This window comes from Eptesicus fuscus, chromosome 5 (assembly GCF_027574615.1).
Source record: "Eptesicus fuscus isolate TK198812 chromosome 5, DD_ASM_mEF_20220401, whole genome shotgun sequence".
NCBI lineage: Eukaryota > Metazoa > Chordata > Mammalia > Chiroptera > Vespertilionidae > Eptesicus > Eptesicus fuscus.
Genome location: NC_072477.1, coordinates 58,724,865 through 58,744,609, shown reverse-complemented (window position 1 = coordinate 58,744,609; position 19,745 = coordinate 58,724,865). Strand labels below are relative to the sequence as shown.

The 19,745-nt window shown below is 37.3% G+C and overlaps 1 protein-coding gene across 3 annotated transcripts in view; it reads right to left on the bottom strand.

Moving 5' to 3' along the window:
- FAM227B (family with sequence similarity 227 member B) overlaps positions 1-19,745 on the bottom strand; it is a 208,748-nt gene that overhangs the window by 156,967 nt on the left and 32,036 nt on the right. For all 3 annotated transcript variants that reach the window (XM_054716253.1, XM_054716251.1, XM_054716252.1), the window contains exons 9-11: positions 19,153-19,254; positions 12,405-12,531; positions 5,091-5,228 (exon numbers count right to left, since the gene is read on the bottom strand). In XM_054716253.1, coding sequence (XP_054572228.1) covers positions 5,091-5,228; positions 12,405-12,531; positions 19,153-19,254 — 367 coding nt within the window. The remainder of the gene's footprint in view (positions 1-5,090; positions 5,229-12,404; positions 12,532-19,152; positions 19,255-19,745) is intronic.

Sequence of the window (19,745 nt, the reverse complement as noted above, 5' to 3'; positions counted from 1 at the left end):
AGGTTGGTTTAAGACTTTTCTTTTTTACCAGTCTAAATAATAGAAGATAATGAAGTAACATCTCTAGTTTGAGAACTTAATATTTAAATTGGAAAATGAGCTCAATATTTAAATAAAATATTTAATGTACATCAGCCCAACTTTCCAATAGGTAAAAGTTATAAAATTTTGAAAATACTAAAGAAAATAATTTGAATATACCAGAAAATACCAAAAGTCATCATAAACTGGAAGGGAATTGAACCTTTGAAGAGGAAAGCAACCTGTGATAAATACAATTTGTGTTCATGCAGCTGCTGCATTTTGACTGACAGTACGCCTTAGTCTATGTGGCATATAAGTAGATGGAATGCAAACAGAAGGTAGAAATATTCCTGGTTTGAGGAGTTAAGTGGAAATATTATTCATTTAAGACTGCCAGAGGACTGAAAAATGAGGAACTGTTAGAAATCATGGAAAGAAAAGGGCTGCAGAAGGGAAGCACCAAATCTGCATCTCATAAGATCTACTCAAACCTCTGGCTGTTGTCTGAATTACTCATGCATTGGGTAGAGGGAGAGCAATAGGGTGGAAAGGTGAAAAGGAATAGCTGGATAACTAAAGTGCTGAGTAGAGATTTCAGTGGCTTACCACCGCAGAAGACATAGTCTTGGACTTTGAGTCCAGCTGAAGTAATTGCCTGCTTGAACAAAAATTACTATTGTTCAGTGGAATGTAACAGAACCCAGAGTCTCCTCAAAGTATCATTCAAAATTCCCAGAATACATAAGAAATTATGAAAAGAAACAAGAAATTGTGAGAAATAGTCAAGAAAAAATAGCCAATAAAAATCCATCTCAATGTTATCCAAATATTGGAATTATCAGAAAATAATTTTAAAGCAGCTATTTTAAATATGTTTGAGGACTTAAAGGAAAATATGGTCTGAAGAGAACCTCAGAATAAAAAAGGTAACTATAAAAAAAGACCAAATGAAAATTCTTAACTGAAAAGTACAATGCATGAAATAAAATATTCATTTATTGGGTTTAAGAGTAGACTGTAAACCATGGGGGGAAAAATAAGTGAACTTAAAATGAAATAAATAGAAATTGTGTTTTCTAAAGAACACAGAGGAAAAAGAGGTTAAAAACAAAAAACAAAATCCCAGTGAGCTGTGGACAATATTAAGCAACACAATACATGTAAATTGGAGTCCCAGAGAGAAATAGAACAGAATTTGAAAAAAATAATGGCAAAAAATCCCCAAATTTGGTGAAAAACATCAAACTACAAGTTTAAGAAACCCCAAAGAGGATGAACACAAAAAAAGTACATCAGCACATCATGGACAACTTGCTAAATTCGAAGAATAAAGAGAAAAATCTTAACAATAGTTAGAGGGAAGAAAGCACATTACTTCTAGTAGGAATCAACAAACTACAGCCTGCAGGTGCAATCCAGCTCATGACCTATTTTCCATGTAGCTTCCAACCTAAGAATTTTTTTTTAATACATTTTTTAAAGAGTTTTAAAAAAAATATTAGGTGACAGAGACCAAGTGTATCCAACTAATCTAAAATATTTACTCTTTGGCTCTTTATAGAAAACTAGTAGCCCTGCACATGAATCCGTGTGCCAGTAGGTTGCTGCCACCCTCCTGTAGCTCTCCGCCCGCTGCCCCGCCCTCCTGTAGCTCCTCTACCTCTCCCCCTCCCCCTCGTCCCCCCTCAGTGCTTGCTGCCCTGCCCCCTCCTGTAGCTCTCTGCCCCCTGCTTGTAGCTTGCTGCCCCACCTCCTGCTGATCTGTGATCCGGTAGTTACGCAGTCGGTCGTTACGCCTCAGGGCATAACGGATAATTAGCATATTCCTCTCTTATTATATAGGTTGCTTCTGATCTAGACAAAGTGGAAATGACAAGAATAGTGTCTGACTTCTCACTTGAAATAATACAAAATAGAACACAACAGAACAATATCTTGCTGAAAGGCAAAAGAAAAGTGCTCATAATTTTATATCCAGCAAAAATATCCTTCAAAAGTAAGGCAAAATGAACATTATTTTTAGATACATAAACTTGAGAAAATTCATTGTTAGCAGAACTGAACTATGAAAACTGTCAAAAGGCCATTTTTTAGGCTGAAGGGAATTTATAGCAAGAAATGAGGAACCAGGAATGATGAATATGTGAATAAATATAGAAAGCTACTTTTAAACCTTCTCTTAATCTTTTAAAAATACATATAATCACTTCTACTTCTAACTATGATGAAGTAACAGGCACTGGATTTACTTTCTTAAACAACTAAAAAATTAGAGAAAATAAATGAAACAATGGTTTCCATGTGTTGGACAACAGGCAGCATAGGAAAGTAATTCCAAAGAGAAGAGAAACAAATGAGAGAGCCCTTCAATTGTCCCATCTTTTTGTCCCATTTTTCACTCCACTCTACATATAGTTCCTATATTTCTAGTGAAGTAGGACAATATTTACTTTAAGTAGTATTTTGATAATTTAAGGATGCATTTGGTAATCATTAAGGCAACCTCAAAACTTACAAAGAGATATAGGCAAATAAGTAATAGAGGAAATAAAGTGGAATACTAAAAATATTTAATTAACCAAAAGAAGATAGTAAAGGGGAAATGGAAGAACAGAAATCAGGAGAGGTAAAACGGAAAAAAAAAAAAGAGGAACATGGTAAAAATAAATCTACAGTTATTGTGAATGTAAATGAAGTAAGCACTCCAATTAAAAGGAAGAGATTGTCAGACTAAATAAAAAAACAAAACTCAACTAAAGGCTCTCCACAAGAAATGCACTTTAAACACAAAAACAAAAATAAGTTGTTAAGTAAATGATAGGAAAAGATACAAAATACAAATCATAAGCGTAAGAAAGCTGAGTTGGCTCTATTATATCAAACTACATAGAACTCAAGACAAGGAGAATTATCACAGATGTGACAGAAAATTTCAAAATGATTAAAAGGAAGCATTATAATAATAAGTATGTGCCCAATAACTTAAAGAACAGATAAAGCAAAAATCAAAAGAATCAAGTGGAGAAATAAATAATTTCAAATTAGAGTTGGAGATTTTAATAATATCCTTTCTCACTAATTAATAGAATAAGTAATTAAAATATCAGTAAGGAGATAGAACCAGAGTTAGCAAACTTTTTCTATTAAGGGTCAGATAAGTCAATATTTTAGGCTTTGTGGACAACATGTGGTCTCTGTGGTATATTCTTTTTCTTTTTACAACTCTTAAAAATGTAAAAGTCATTCTTAGCTCACAGGACATGAAACAGGGTATAGGCCAGATTCAGTCCACAGGATATAATTTGCTAACTCTTGATATAGAAGATCTGAATAATACTATCAAACACCTTGATCTAATTAAGATTTATAAAACCACTACAGAATGTACATTCTTCTCAAGTGCACATGAAATTATCCAGATAGGCCATGCACTGTACCATAAAGCAAGTATCAATATATTGCAAAAGATCATATAGAGTATATTTTAAATTAGAATTAAGTAACTATAAGATATCTAGAAAATCCCCAAATATTTGGAAATTAAGCAATACATCTCCAAATAACCTAAGGGTCAAAATATAATTTATATTGAAAATTAGAATATATTTTAAATTAAATGATAATGAAAATACAACATATCTAAATTGTACAATGTTGCTAAAACAGTGTTTAGAGAAATTTATAGCTTTCAATGCTATATGAAAAAATAAGAGAAAGCATGATAACATAAATAGGGTAACATTTAAGCAGTTGATAGATCAGGGATATATAGAAGTACTTTATTCTATTCTTATCAGTTTCTGTAAGTTAAAATTTTAACAGAATAAAGAGTTCCTTCAAACCCCTTAATTTTATGTTCAGCCAAGTTGTTATTTATCTGTCAGACTGGGAGTAAACACAGATATGCAAGAGTAGGTCAAGAGAGTAAAGTACCTCGCCATTCAAAACAACAACTATGTATGAAGTTCTGGAAAAACCCTTGGCAACAGCAAGCAAGAAATTTCATGTAACTACTAAAAGATGGAAATCAGATAGAATGATATCTATGAGGATAAGAGTGGGGGGGATGACAGCACAAATCCCAAGAGCAGTAAATCATTAATTTTAGAAACAGAAATTAACTGAAGAGTAGCTTTCGGAAGAGTAGGTTGAGTAGGTTAGTCCCTCTGTCCTCTTCCTCTGTCCTGTATCAAGAAGATTAGAAAGTTATTTCCCTCAACATTAGTGGTTTTAACTTTGCCTGCATGTTGAAATCATCCTGGGTAGCTTAAAAAAATCCTGAGGCAGAGATTCTAATTTAATGAGTCAGAAATGAGGCCTGAGCACCAAACCTATGTTTTGTATTAGAGATATGGTGTAAACAAGAGAGAAATAAACTTGCCTTACAGTGCTTATTAATCTAGAATAACTGAGAAGTTTGGTGCAGGAATTTGGCATGTAGCTCAAGGAACAGAAGAGAATACACAAATATATCCAAGTGAATTGATATTTCATGTAGCCCGTAAGTGAACTATTTAATAAATGAGCAATTAGAAAAAACAAAATACTAGAATACAACTACCTTCCTTATAACAAAATAAATTCCAAATGGAATAAAATGTTAAATAAAACATGGAAATAAAAAATACTAGAAAGAGAAGATAGATATTTTCATAATATTAGGTAAGTCCAGACAAACATGTCACAAAACTGAAATTCTAAGAAAAATATTATTTAAACTTACTGGAAAAAATTTAAACTTAATCTATTAGCAAAATATATTATTAATCAATTAGTAATATAGCTAAAAAGTAAGAATATTTCTTGTGTACCTAAAAAGTTCCTAAAAATCAATATAAGAATATAATATGGGCAAAATGAGGAAAGGACTTAAGCACATGTAACTTTTATAATGAAAAACTAAAATGTAAAGCAATGTTCAAACTACTATAACACCAGTGTACAAATCAAATGTTATTTGAAGATCCTCAGCAAAGTACAAATCATTAGAAAATTCTGACAAATAAATAACTTAGCACACTTGATTTTGGCAATTTCATGCTTCAATTTAGGGTAAATTTACTTACTATTCATTATGCGTTCCTGACTCCTTATAATCCTCTCATATACGGATTTGGCAGGTGCCTTCTTGGTACCATGTATAGTTGTTGTGGACAGTTCTTTCAGTTTCCACTGGGTCCAAAAACCTTTTTGAGGTTTCAAACCTGTTAATAATAAAACATACAGTCAGCCAAAGAAATTAGGATTTTGAAAAAATTTTTTTATCTGTCAAAGCATTTTTATGAATATTATACATTTTATTCTCACAACAGTCCTGTGAAGATTGTCAACCTCAAGTTTCTAACGAGGCAACTTTTATATAGAAATGTCTTACTATATTAATCAATGAATTAGAAAATAGCTGAAGCTTGATATGTACACTTTTGATTCATAGGCATACGCTAAGTTCACATATGAACATAAAAGGTTAACTATTGTGAAAACTTGGAAAGGACCTTAATATCCAACAACAGCACATCCATACAGTGGATTTCAGTATCCATTAAAGTTAGCTTGTATATATATTTGTTAACATAGAAAGGCATTCATGTTTTTATGTGAAGGACAATTTTACCTTCTATGTAATGTGACTATAGCCTAAATGTTAACATGATTGCCTTTGAGCATAGGTGATAATTGTTTAAAAATTTCCCCTATTTATAGCTCCTATTATTTAAAAAACTAGAGGCCTGTTGCACAAAATTTGTGCATGGGTGCAGTCCCTAGGCCTGGCTGGTGATCAAAGTGCGAGTGTCTGGCATGGAAGGGCAGGATCCCAGCTAACCTCTGGGCCCTGGGCAGCACCTGGGTCCCTGAGCCCCCACACACCCCCCTCCACCTGAGTCATTGGGCCCCCACACAGCTCCCTCAGCACCTGGGAGCTGGGCGGCAGCCCCGCCCCCTGCTGCCACCACTGGCTGCTATCTGCAGGGCCATTGGTGGGGCGATCGGGCCCCCGCCTGGCTTACTCAGTGCCTGGGTAGCAGCCCCGCCTCCCACCGCCACCCCTGGTCACCGTCTGGGGGTCAGCGCACGTCATAGCAAGTGGTCAAACTCCTGGTTGAGGGGACAATTTGCATATTAGGCTTTTATTATATAGGATAGTATTTAAGGATCAATTATAGTACCCAGAAAGTATTAAGATATATTTCATTTACAAAGTTCCACTTTTGTTCCAAAAGCTGTGTAGGAATGAATAATTTGTTTAACCACACCAAACATTTGTAGCCTGAGCAATAAAAAAATATATAGATATGAATTTCTTTGTGTATTTTATGTGTTTGTTCTGAAGGTTATTGAGATAATATATGTTAAAGTGCTCAGTAAGTGGAAAATGTGAGCTAACATTATTACTATACATCAGTGATGGGCAAGCTTTTGAGCTTGGTGTGTCAAACTTCACCAAAAAACTGAGCATAACTCGGATAGTGTGTCACTTTGAGGAAAAAACTAACTCCAAGACTCTAGTCGCAAATGTTTCATCCTCAGGAGCAGCAAATGTTTCATCCTCGGCATGCGGTCGTGTGTCATCAGAAATGGCTACGCGTGCCAGTGCTGACACGCGTGTCATAGGTTCGCCATCACTGCTATACATCAACTCTTAAATACAGCCAATATTTTCTCAGTAGTATGTGTTCAATGAGGATTATTTGCTTTATTCAGCTATCCTACCTAATAAAAGAGTATTATGCAAATTGACCCTAACTCCACTACACCCACAAGCCACGCCCACCAGCCACGCCCACCAGCCAATCAGAGCAAGTATGCAAATTAACCCAACCAAGATGGCTACAGCCACAGAGAAATTAGGAGGGAGGCTTGGGTTTCCAAGGCGACAGAAGAAGCCAAGCTTTCCCCTGCCCTGGCTGGCCTAAGCCTCCACTCAAGGCTACAAAGTTTCAATTGTAGAAGGTAAATATATCCCAGATACCAGGGCCTCCGCTTGGGTTGTCAGGGGGCATGGCCGGCCTGCAAACCACCACAGGCCCTTCATCCAGGCTGCCCCACACCCCAAGGGAACCCCCACTCTGATCCGGGACACCCTTCAGGGCAAACCAGCTGGCCCCCACCTGTGCACCAGGCCTCTATCCTATCTAATAAAAGAGCAATATGTAGATTGACCATCACTCCAACACACAATACAGTTGCCCCATGTGGTCAAAGATCCTGCCCCCATGTGGACACAAGATGGCCACCACAAGATGGCCAGCAGGGGAGGGCAGTTGGGAGGCACCAGGCCTGCAAGGGAGGGCAGTTGAGAGGGACCAGGCCTGCAAGGGAGGGCAGTTGGAGGAGATCAACCCTGCAGGGGAGAGCAGTTAGGGGTGACCACGCTGGCAGAGGAGGGAAGTTGGGGGCAAACAGGCTGGCAGGGGAGCAGTTAGACATCAATCAGGCTGGCATGGGAGTGGTTAGGGGGTGATTAGGCTGGCAGGCAGGCGAGCAGTTGGGAGCCAGAAGTCCTGGATTGTGAGAGGGATGTCCAACTGCCCGTTTAGGCCCGATCCCACTGGAATCCGGCCTAAATGGGCAGTTGGACATCCCTCAAGGGGTCCCAGATTGGAGAGGGTGCAGGCTGGGCTGAGGGACACTCCCCCCCCCCTGCCCCGTGCACGAATTTCGTGCACCGGGCCTCTAGTCAAATTATAATTTTCTGAGTGATTTTAGATTCAGTTTTGTAGATAAAAATGCAACAGCTTTCAGTTTGTTTAACTTGAATGCTTTTTGATAGATTGTCTTAAAATATAGTGTATTAATATAAAATTTGAGGGATAGTAAGGCCAACACATCAGATGATTTGCATTGAAAAGATAGCTTATTACTCAGTTTCCAAGCGAATGGGGTACCCCATACCATGGGAGGCCACATAGGGAAGGAAGCACGGGGGTTGGTCAGTGGGGGACTGAGGGCAGGAGACTTTATTGTGGTTTCCATGGGAAGGAATGGATGAGGCAGAGTAAATAGGCTTATGACTGGCTAGTTTGAATAATCTTAGTGTCTCTGGGGCATAGGTGCTGTCCCCAGTTGTCTGATACCTGATCCTAGGATGATTAGGGTAAGTATATAGTGGCCTAGAGTGAGAGCCCAATAAAGGAGGTGTTTGTGGTGTGGGCTCTGGATTGGTTGGTTTGTATTTGAAAAGCAAGCTCATGGGTGAGTTGCTTAATAGCTATAGGAATTGGCTAACCCTGGGAGAGGCAGTCCTTCCAGGGCCAGCAAGACCCCAGATATCAAAGCATCAGAATACAGAAAACAAAAGAAATGGTTAGTACAGTCTAGTGTTGAATAATCCTTCCATTTCTGGAATAAACCCTACTAGGTTCTGATATATAAATACAGATAACATTCAGCAAACACTTTTGAAGGCCTACTATGTGCTATACTATGTATTTGACACAAGGGACCCAAAATTCAACTCAACTTAGACACTGCCTGACATCAAGTCAGATGTAAAATTATTTGGCACAGTACCTGGCCCATAGTAAGTATTTAATGCAAGTTAGCTTCTCTATGTCTTCTTTTCCAAATTAACCACTGTTTGAGCTGTGACTGCATCCCAACATTATTTACAAGCAGGAAATTTTAATTTGTAACTAAACATGGACTCTTCTCAAGAATGGCATTAATATTGGGCCATCACATCCAAAGAAGTGTGTTCTATATCTTTAACTTTTAAAATTTTTTTAAATTTTAAGGTTTTACAGCTTTATACTATCTAATAAAGAGGGAATATGTAAATTGACCATCATACCATCACAAAAATGGTGGCGCCCAGTCCCCTCAGCCCCGCTGAAGTCCCCCAGTCCTTTCAGCCCCATCAGGGGGGTGGCAGGTGCACGGTGTGGCCAGACCCGCCCTCAGCCCCCCAGCCATCCAGGGCCAGCCTGAGGTGCAGGCAAGCCTCGGATGTCGGCTTCCCAGCCTCCTAGGGCTGGCCCGAGGCATAGGCAAGCCTCGGATGTTGGCTGCCCAGATGCCCAGGGCTGCCCAAGGCTCAGGTAACCAGGGCCGGCTGAAGCTTGCGCTGCAGGCAGTGGCAGCAGCAGAGGTGTGATGGGGGCATTGCCTTCCCTGATCGCTGGGTTGCCTCCTGCCCCTGAGGGCTCCCAGACTGTGAGAGGGGGCAGGCCGGGCTGAGGGACCCCCCTCCAGTGCATACATTTTCATGCACTGGGCCTCTAGTTGATATATAACATTGTGTAAGTTAAAGATTTAATTTGATAAGACACATATATTGCAATAGTTAAATACCTATAAAATGATTACTGCCATAATGTTAACTAACACCTCCATTATGTCAAATAATTACCATTTCTTTTTTATGGTGAGAACATTTCATTTACATTCTTAGCAACTTTTAAGTATATAATATAATATTATTACCTATAACAACCATGCTATACATTATATCTCTAGAACTTATCTTATCACAGAAAGTTTGTAACCTTTGACCAACATTTCCCCATTTCCCCACACCTCAACAACTGATAACAACCATACCACTCTGTTTCTATGAATTTGACTTTTTTTAGATTCCACATAGAAGTGATATCATACAGTATTTGTTTTTCTCTGTTTATTTCACTAAGCATAATGTCCTCAAGGTCCATCCACATTGTTACAAATGACAAGATTTCCTTCTTTCTCATGGCTGAAGAGTATTCCATTGTTTATATATACCCATCTTCTTTATCCATTTATTAACTGACAGTAACTTAAGTTGTTCCTGTACCTTGACTATGGTAAAAATTGCCTCAAATGGAATTGTGGGACCATACAGTAGTTCTGTTTTTAATTTTTTTGAGGAACCTCCATACTATTTTCCATAGTGGCTGCAACAATTTATATTTCTACTAACAGTGTACAAGGGTTCCCTTTTCTTCACATCCACATTAATACTAGTTATTTGTTGCCTTTTTTATAATGGCCACTCTAACAGGCATAAGGTGATACATCACTGTAGTTTTGATTTGCATTTCCCTGATGATAAATTGCCAGGGGTCTTAATCCAGCATCTTGAAGGGTTCAGGAATCTGCATGTAAATTAATCAAGAGTCCAGAGATGAAACATAATTTTGGAAGGCATTATGGCGGGGGCGGGGGGGTGTCAGAGAAGACTTAGCTAAAGAAACCAAGTCCTCCTGTCTCTCTGGAACCCTTGCTTTTCATTAACACAAATTGTCCTAAGGCAAAGCAGATCAAAAGCAAGGTGTAGTATACAGAATCCATTGTCAGATTGGGGGAACTGCCTGCGGCTGTTCAGGTGTTTGGCCAGCAGGAGGCAATAACATGTACATTGAAATGCCCTCAGCTGTCTGGCAACAAGCAATCATCTATGCAAATCTTTAGGTGTGGGGAAATGCTCTTAGCCATTTCCAGCAGGCAATCTTCAAGGTACCATCAACCTTTTGATGAAACTTCTTGCATTTATGAATACATGATGTTGAATACCTCTTCTTGTATCTATTGGCCATCTGTATGTCTTCTTTGAAAAAATATCTATTCAGTTCCTTTGTCCATTTTTTAAATCAGATTTTTTGCTTGCTATTGAGTTGTATGAGTTCTTTGGATATTAATATTACTTATTAGACATATGATTTGAAAATATATTCTATAAGTTGCTTTTTCATTTTGTTGATGGTTTCCTTTGCTGTGCAGAAGCTTTTAATTTGATGCAGTTCCACTTACTAATTTTTGTTTTTCTTTCTTGGACTTTTGATGTCATATTAAAAAAGTTTCCAAGACAAATGTCAAGTGATTTCCCCCTATGTATTCTTATATCAGTTTTGCAGTTCACCTGTGATGTTTACATCTTTAATCCATTTTGAGTCAAGTCAATTTTTGTTAGTGGTAATAAAATAGGAGTCCAATTTCATTCTTCTACATGTGGTTATACAGTTTTCCCAACACCATTTACTGAAGAGATTATATTTTTCCCATAGAGTGATCTTGGCTCCATTGTCAACCATTAGTTGTGCATATTTGTGAGGGTATATTTCTGGGTTCTTGATTTTGTTCCATTGGTCTATGTATCTATTTTTATGCCAGTAACATACTGTTTTGATTACTAAACTAATTTTGTAGCGTAATTTGAAATCAGAAAGTGTGAGGCCTCAACTTTGTTCTTTCTTGGGATTGCTTTAGTTATTCAGGGTCTTTTGTTTTTCCATATAAATTTTAGGATTCTTTATTATATTTGAGAAAAGTACCATTGGAATTTTGATAGCAATTGCATTGAATTTATAGATGGCTTTGGGTAGCATGGACATTTTAATATTGATTCTTCTAATCTATGAACACAGGATATATTTCCCTTTGTTTGTGCCTTCATTAATTTCTTCCATTAAAGTGTTGTAAAGTTTATTTATTCTACTTGTCTAAATTTATTCCTAAGTATTTTACTGTTATTGATGCTATTGTCAATGAAACTGATTTCTTTATTACTTTTTCAGATATTTTGTTGTTAGAGAGATGCAACTAATTTGGATAATTTTGTATCCTGAAAAATCAATATACAGAAATCTGTAGTGTTTCTCTCTCCTTAAAATATGATACACTTTCTGATAGCAATCGTTTGGTTACTAAAGATAGACATAAAACAGTTTTTAAAATCAGTCAAAATTTGAACTGAAAGATTTACAAGAAGCAGTACTTTAAAACTGTCAACAGCTTCTGGTAGTCCATAATAGCACAATGTCGTAGAAAAAATGTTGGGAAGGTCATTCCTGGAATATGTAACTATATCTTAGTTTTAAACCCAAGTACCTAAATTTCTAGCTAAATATTTTAGAATGGAATTTACTTCCCTTTAGCCTTTCATTCCTACCACTCCTATCTACAAGCACATCATAATTCAAAAAACAAGTTTCTTTTATCAATGGTTGTATGTTCTATGAGGAACTCAATTAGCTCTAAAATTTACTGAATATTATTTGTTATAAATGTTATTCTCAAAAGCAGCTTAACCATTTGTACTCCATAAGCATCTATAGATGCAAGCGGCAGACCTTTTTTTAATTAAATTCAAATTATTGTGGCAGTTAACTGGTTAAAATGTGTATCTTCCAAATGTAAAATGTATATGACATAACTGTAGCAATTCAATTTTCTGCAATAGTTACACTGCCTATAAAATTATTTGGCTTCTAAATGTAATAACTGATTAATTTTGGTATTATAAAGTTTTCAAAAGAGAATACTCATTATTATTTGAAAATATAGGCATACATATGGCATGTTTTGTAAGGCAAAGAACTACCTGTTCTTTTGACTGAAGCAAACAAAATCCAAAAGTTTTAGATACCAAGATAATGATCAATACTTAAATGATGTAGTCATACCTGACAACCAAAGATAAATGTTATTCCCTAGATCTTCTTTAAATTTATCATTAAAAAGATCACTGGATTCTGGAAATGCTTCCTGGAATGTTACATAGATAGCTTGTGTCAAACAATCAGGATACACCTACCAAAAACATATTAGAATAATTTCATATTTCATATAACATAGCTCAACTACCAAAGAAATTATTAAGTTGGTGAAATATACATGTCCCTTTTTTATTATAGCTTGCTTTTGGCCATTTATTATCTCTGTACATCTAATAGAGGAACATAAAGAAGAGTTAAAGGTAAAATCAGTCAATTTGCCTATTTGATAACATTTGGGAAAAATTTTTAACTTGGATAAAGGATGAAATTAACAATTAAGATAAGGTTTGATGAATACATATTAATTTAGTTTTACCTTGCTATTATTATCCTCTTTTATAAAGATGTACAGATAATTCTAATAAAAAGTGTATATAAATATAATTGACATATAACATTGTGTACATTTAATGTGTACAATGTTTTGATTTAATATATTTTTATATTGCAATATGGCCTTAGCTAACACCTCTGTTATGTCACATAATTATCAGAGAATAAAAAGCATATTTTTGAATAATCGAAGCCTGTTTAGGTGAGTTAATATATTATAATCATTATTATATGACTTACATATTAAAATTATGATCAGATATCAATACCAGTGGACCCTAAACTACTAAATTTCTCTCAGGGAATACTTAAACGTAGAAATATATATTTTTATATTAAAGATTTAAAAAATTACTATTTTGGTACTCTGCATTCAGATAAGTATTTATAATCACCTATTTAGCTCTTAATAATGTAAAATTTTAGAATCAGAAAAGCCCTTTACAGGTAACTGTCCTAATTCCTGGAACCTGTAAATGTTAAATTATACAGCAAAAGGGCTTTGCAGACATCTTTAAGTGAAGGATCATGAGATGGAGAGATTATTTTAGATTATACAATGGGCCTTAAGCCACAAGTATCTTTGTAAGAGGGAAGCTGAGGAAAATTTTATTAGAGAAGAGAAGGCAATGTGATGGCAGTAGAGATACAAGTAATGTGACTAGAAGCCAAGGAATGTTGGCAGTCACCAGAATCTGGAAAAGGCAAGGAATGAATTATCCCTTGGGGCCTCTTAAATAAACTAGCCCTGTTGATACCTTGATTTTAGCCCTTTAAGACTCATTTTGGGGAAATGAGCTGGGGACATCAGAGGAATGGCAGCATGAGATATCCCCTTGGCCTCTCCCTCTGAAATTAGAACAAGTTAACTAATTATAACTCAACAAAGAATTCCCTGATCAATACAGAGGCATGCCTGAGAGACCTGTGTATTGAAACATTTAAAGGTGGGCAACCAGGAATAAATGGAGAGATGAGAAGGGAGGAAATTGCAGGTGACCCAAAGATGCAGCCCTGTAGCCAAAAGCTCATGTCTTGGCCTAAGAGAGGGGAGGAAGTTAGCAGTAGCAGGCACTTCCTTCTGCCAGAGGAACAGAGATCTGTGGGGGTGGGGGTGGGGGTAGTCCAGCAGGGCAAGCAGAGCAAACAGTGACTGAGCCAGCAGACGCCTGACAGAGCATCGAGTTCTGCCATGTAGCTCTCCACTGTGGGACTGGGCAGTAGTGTTTCAGACTAATAAATGGAACCACAGAGCCTTGCTGCTTGGACTCCCAAAACTCAACCTTGGAGGTGGGTCAAGGATCATATTACCTATAAACCAAGAGCCATTGCTGTAGGACCACTGTTTCCCTCTGTGACTGATCCCCAGATGGAGTGCTTGGGGCAGGACCCCATATAGGTCAGGAGTTGCTATTATGGTGAGGTCAAAACAAACCCCACCCTCAAGCAGTGTTGCTGCATTGTCTTATGGAAGTTGTGGAGGTCAAGACTGGGAGATCACAGAGGTAAAAAATCTTGTGATTCAGTGCCACCATCTTTTGGAAAATCGTAATAAAGACCTCTTCAGAGGAAATGGCTATTGGCCATATATATATATATATAGACAGATAAATGTGTAGGCAAAGGAGAAAAGCAAATACCATGAATAACCATGGTAATGAGGATGATCAGAAAGAAAATGAAAAATCCCCAGAAAGTAGGCTGGAACACATGGAAATACTAGTACATGATATAAATGACAGAGATTTCAAGATTGCAGTTCTGAAAATACTCAAGATGCGAGAAAATATAGACAGGCAATTCAATGCACGCAGAAAACAAATCAATGAAAAAAAAGAAGTTCTTTACAAAAAAGATTGAAACTTTACAGAAGAACCAATCAGAAATCCTGGAAATAAAGCATGCAATTAAGGAGATTAAAAGTAAACTACTGAGCATAAAAAACAGAGCCAACCAGATGGAGGAAATAATTAGTGATATCAAAGATAGGAATCTAGAAATGACACAGAGGGAAGAAGAGAGAGAGAGAGAGAGACCTGAACATAAAAAATAATGAAAGAGCTGTATGAGACTTATCTGACTCCATTGGAAAAAGCAATCCTATATAATAAAAGGCTAATATGCAAATAGACAGAATGGCAGAACTGATCAGAACCGAACAAGCTATGATGTGCACTGACCACCAGGGGGATGGTGGAGCAGGTGAGTAGGGTGCCAGACCAAGGTGGGGCACTGGTTTCTGTCATTGGGGCAGCCTCTGATGGTTACTAAAAATTCTTTGCTCCCATTCACTGTGGTCCCGCCTGGCACTCACACCTGCTGCCTGTGCCCAGTGCCAGCCCTGATCGCTCAGCACTGTCAGTGGGTGCAAGTGGCAGCTGCCAGCCCCAATCTTCCCTCAGGGCTTCTCCACCTCTCACTGCTCCTGAGGGGCGATCGGGGCCAGCAGCCGCCTCTCGCACCCACAGCCGGCATGGGCCCTAATCGCTCCATACTGTCAGAGGATGTGAGTGGGGCTGGCACTGTCAGTGCATAGGAGCAGTAGTGGCATGAGCTGGGCTGCTGCAGACAGGGGACCAGGGGCCACTGTGGAGGGGCCGGGCGGTGGCACGGAGGATGGGCCGAGACCTGCCCCTGTGCCCACCATAGCCTCACGGCCCACAGTTCCTTTCAAGGCGCACAAATTCATGCACTGGGCCCCTAGTATTAGAATAATAGGCATTCTGGAGGAGGAAGAGAGGGAACAGGGAACAGAGAGTATATTCAAACAAATAGTGGATGACAACTTCCCAAACCTATGGAAAGAACTAGATCCTCAAATCCAAGAAGCAAACAGAACACCTAGTTACTTCAATCCAAAGAGGCATTCTCCAAGGCAGTTGGTATTAATACTGTCAAAAATTAATGACAAAGAAAAAATGCTCAAAGCAGCCAGGGAAAAGAAGAAAGTGAAATACAAAGGAAAACCCATCATAATTTCATCCAACTTCTTAGTAGAAATTCCACAAGCCAGATGAGAGTGGAGCCAAATATTCAAACGTCTGAAAGAGAGAAATTACAAGCCACAAATAACATATCTAGAGAAATTATCCTTTAAATATGAAGGAGAAATAAAGACATTCCTAGACATACAGAAGATGAGGGATTTTATTACCAGAAACCTCCATTGCAGGAAATACTCAAGGGAGTTATTCTGAAACAAACAAACAAAAAAAACCATAAGATCACAACACTAAGATCACCAAAGTGTCCTGTGATAGAGGACTGGATAAAGAAGATGTGGAACATATACACAGTGGAATACTACTCAGCCATAAGAAAGAATAAAATACTGCCATTTGCAACAACATGGATGTACCTTGAGAATATTATGCTAAGTGAAATAAGTCAGTTAGAAAAAGTTAAGAACCATATGGGATATAAAACTAGCACTCATGAAAACAAATAGCAGTGTGGTAGTTGTGGAGGTAAGTGGGTAGGGGAAGAAGGGGATGCTAATATAGGGTGACAGGATAAGATTTGACTTTGGGTAGTGGGCACATGGTGCAATCAATATACAGATCTTGTAACACAGAACACTTGAAACCTATATGATTATGTTGACCAATGTCACTTCAATAAATTTAATTAAAGAAAAAAAAACTCAGGGTGGGGAGAGTTTAACCAGGGAACTTATATGCATACTAGAGTCCCAGTGCATGAATTCGTGCATGGGTGGGGTCCCTTGGCCTGGTCAGCGATCAGGGCTGATCAGGGGGGCCAGCTGGCTGTGGGGAGGGACTGCAGGAAGTTGGCCGGCCATGGGAGGTTGGCTGTGGGAGTGCACTGACCACCAGAAGGCAGCTCCTGTGTTGAGGGTCTGCCCCCTGGTGATCAGTGCACATCATAGCAACCAGTCAACCAGTCATTTAGTTATTCAGTCATTTAGGCTTTTATATATATAGATATGCATAGCCCATGGACACAGACAACAGTGTGGTAAAGGCCTGGGAGGGATAGGTGTAAGATGGAGGGGATCAATGGGGGGAAAAAAGGGAACAATTATAATACTGTCAACAATAAAGACAATTTTTTTAAAAAGACTTGTTTTGGACTTCTGGCCTAATTGTGAGACAATTAATTTCTGCTCTTATAAGCCACTAAGTTTGTGACAATTTGTTACAGCTACAATAGGAAACTAATAGAGTCACCGAATCCAGTATTGTTCACATTTGCTTGTAAGTGATGGTTTTATTTGAAAAAACTCAATGATTATTTTGGGAGGGGGGCAGGGATGAGATAGGAGAATGCTTTAATATATTGATATATTTAACTTTATTGAATGAACCATGAACATTTTACTACCAGAAAGAATCACATATTTTATTTGTGGTACATAAAAACCACTTCCACTTAAATAGCTCTGAAGAGGATAAACCTAATCATTAAAATTAAATGTTGTACATGGTGAAAAAGGGAAACCTCTAAAAGTTTTCTGTGAGCACCTTACCTTCAGGAGATTAAAGGAAAAAGAGATCAAGTGTCAAATTGTGTTGGGAAAAATTTCTAAAGGAATATCTTTGTACAATATGGGAAGAGAGGGAAGTAAAAGTCACAGTAAATATGTTTAGATTCAGTTAATATCTGATATAATAAAAGGCTAATATGCAAATTGTCCCCTCCACCCGGAGTTCAACCAGGAGTTTGACCAGGGGGCGGGTCGGCTGGCCAACCGCCTGCGGCCCCTCTCCCCAGCCAGTCCCACCCCCAATTAGCGCCCCCTCTCGGATCAGGGGCAGGGCTGGCTCACCAACTGCCTGCAGCCCTTTCCCTTGGCTGGCCTGATTGGCCCCAATCAGGGCAAACCAGCCGGACCCCACCCATGCACAAATTTGTGCAACCAGGTCTCTAGTGTATGAATAATAAGATCTGAAGATAAATTTTTATTTTTTAATATTAATAAATTTCTCTTTCTTAGGTATGATAAGTCAGATGAGCCAATAGTAACAAAACCCACACTTATCTGAATGAGTTAAAAATAATGGAAATTGGTCAATGAGAGATGAGGCTCCACTTCCATTTAAATTGCTCTGAAGGGGATAAACCTGTAGGGAGGTGGCCTGGTTCTCAAGCAAAGAAAGATTATGGAGAGAGAAACTGTTGTTTTTGTCACCTCTAGACAATTTAATTAGCCCAAATCCTAGCTATTAACTATTTCCTGCAAGTAAGAAAAAAATATTCAATATTAGCAGACAAAATTTCAGTCTATCTTTGAGAACATCATTGTTCTACAAAACAATAATTTATGAATCAGGAATCTGATCATCATCTTTATCTGACAACCAGCTGTGGAACTGAGACTGAATGTCTTAACAAGATCCCCCAGGAAATTAGTAGCAGATTCCAGACATGAAGCCAAATCTCATTCCAAGTCTACTACTGGTTTCCTTTTGTGACACAGTAGGTATATGTCTATAAGATAAGTAAAGATCAAACATAAATATTTCACAATTTAGGTTTGTTTATGAAGGACATTTAACTATTTTTATTTTAGGCTTGTTTTACCCATGGAAAAGAAACATTTACTGACTCCAAAAATACCTATTTATTTCTGATTTACAGATGTCAACACAATGAAGTATTTGAATGTGGCTTCTGCTTTGAAATACTAGATGTTTAAATTTAAAAATACCCAATGAAATTCCTACCATCTTCATTTAACATTACTCAAGAATAGAAATTATTTTAATCAACCCTACTCATTAGTTAATAGTAGAGCAAAGTAAAACAAGCATTTGATTCATAAATTTGTCCATGTTCTTTACTTAACAGGGACTTAGTCCTTAGGCATAACATAAACTTTTCAAGTCCTCTTAGATCGAAAGATATATTATAAAGAAAAACAAAATTGATAAGCAATTTTTAGATAAATATAAAAACCAAGAATATACATAGGATAAGTCAATAGTTTTCAAATTATTAATATGCAAACAAAAGACCTATATCTCACTAAGGAGATTCTGTAAGAACTTTAGTCAACGGAAAACAATATTCTGGAGTGAGGAACATATCAGCAGGGCACATGACCAAGTTGTAGTACGAGAAACAACTGATCTATGTTTCTCTCTCTTTCTCTCCCTCCCTCTCTCTCAAATCAATAATAATAATAATAAAGCATGTCCACAGGTAAGGATTAAAACAGAATCATAACTTACTTTATTTCAGGAAATTTTGCTTTCAAAGTAATAAAATATGTTCTCATATGTGTTTAAGTAAAATAACTATTTTTCTATTTCATTAGCTCCAAAAATAATTAGCATAACCATTAATTTCTATGTTTTACCTGAAAGAATGCATCCTTTTTACTTAGAGGTATGCTTATGAAAAGTGTCACGTAACTTTCTGAAATCCTATCAAACAAGAAATCTTGATTTTCTTTGTCAGGCTTAAAAAACAAAAGATGTATGGAATTAAAATCATTAATATTACAATTTAAAATTAGAATTTGTTTGCCTGTCAGTAATTTTATCTATTCTTAAAGAGCAGATCAGTTGCTACAGTGGAATGAACATGGGTTTTGGCATCATGCAGACCTAAATTTAAATCCTGGCTGTTATTTCATTAGCTGCATTACCCTGGGCAAGTTAATTAAGTCCTAGTTTCCTCATCTGACAAATGTTGATAATATATACATATCATAAAGTAGTATCTTAAAATTAAATAAGGACAAGGATCATGTTTTATGTGATGTATTTCAAGCACAGTGCCTGGCACACAGAAAACACAAAAATGCTTGATGAATTAATGAAGGTTCTTATAGTAGTTGGCATATAGAAGGCAATCAATGACTTAGTTACCTACTATTGTTCTATAACCATTCCAATTCTTTCATTACCAGTAACTCAGCATGAAAGTAAAGCAATTATTGGGGTGAAA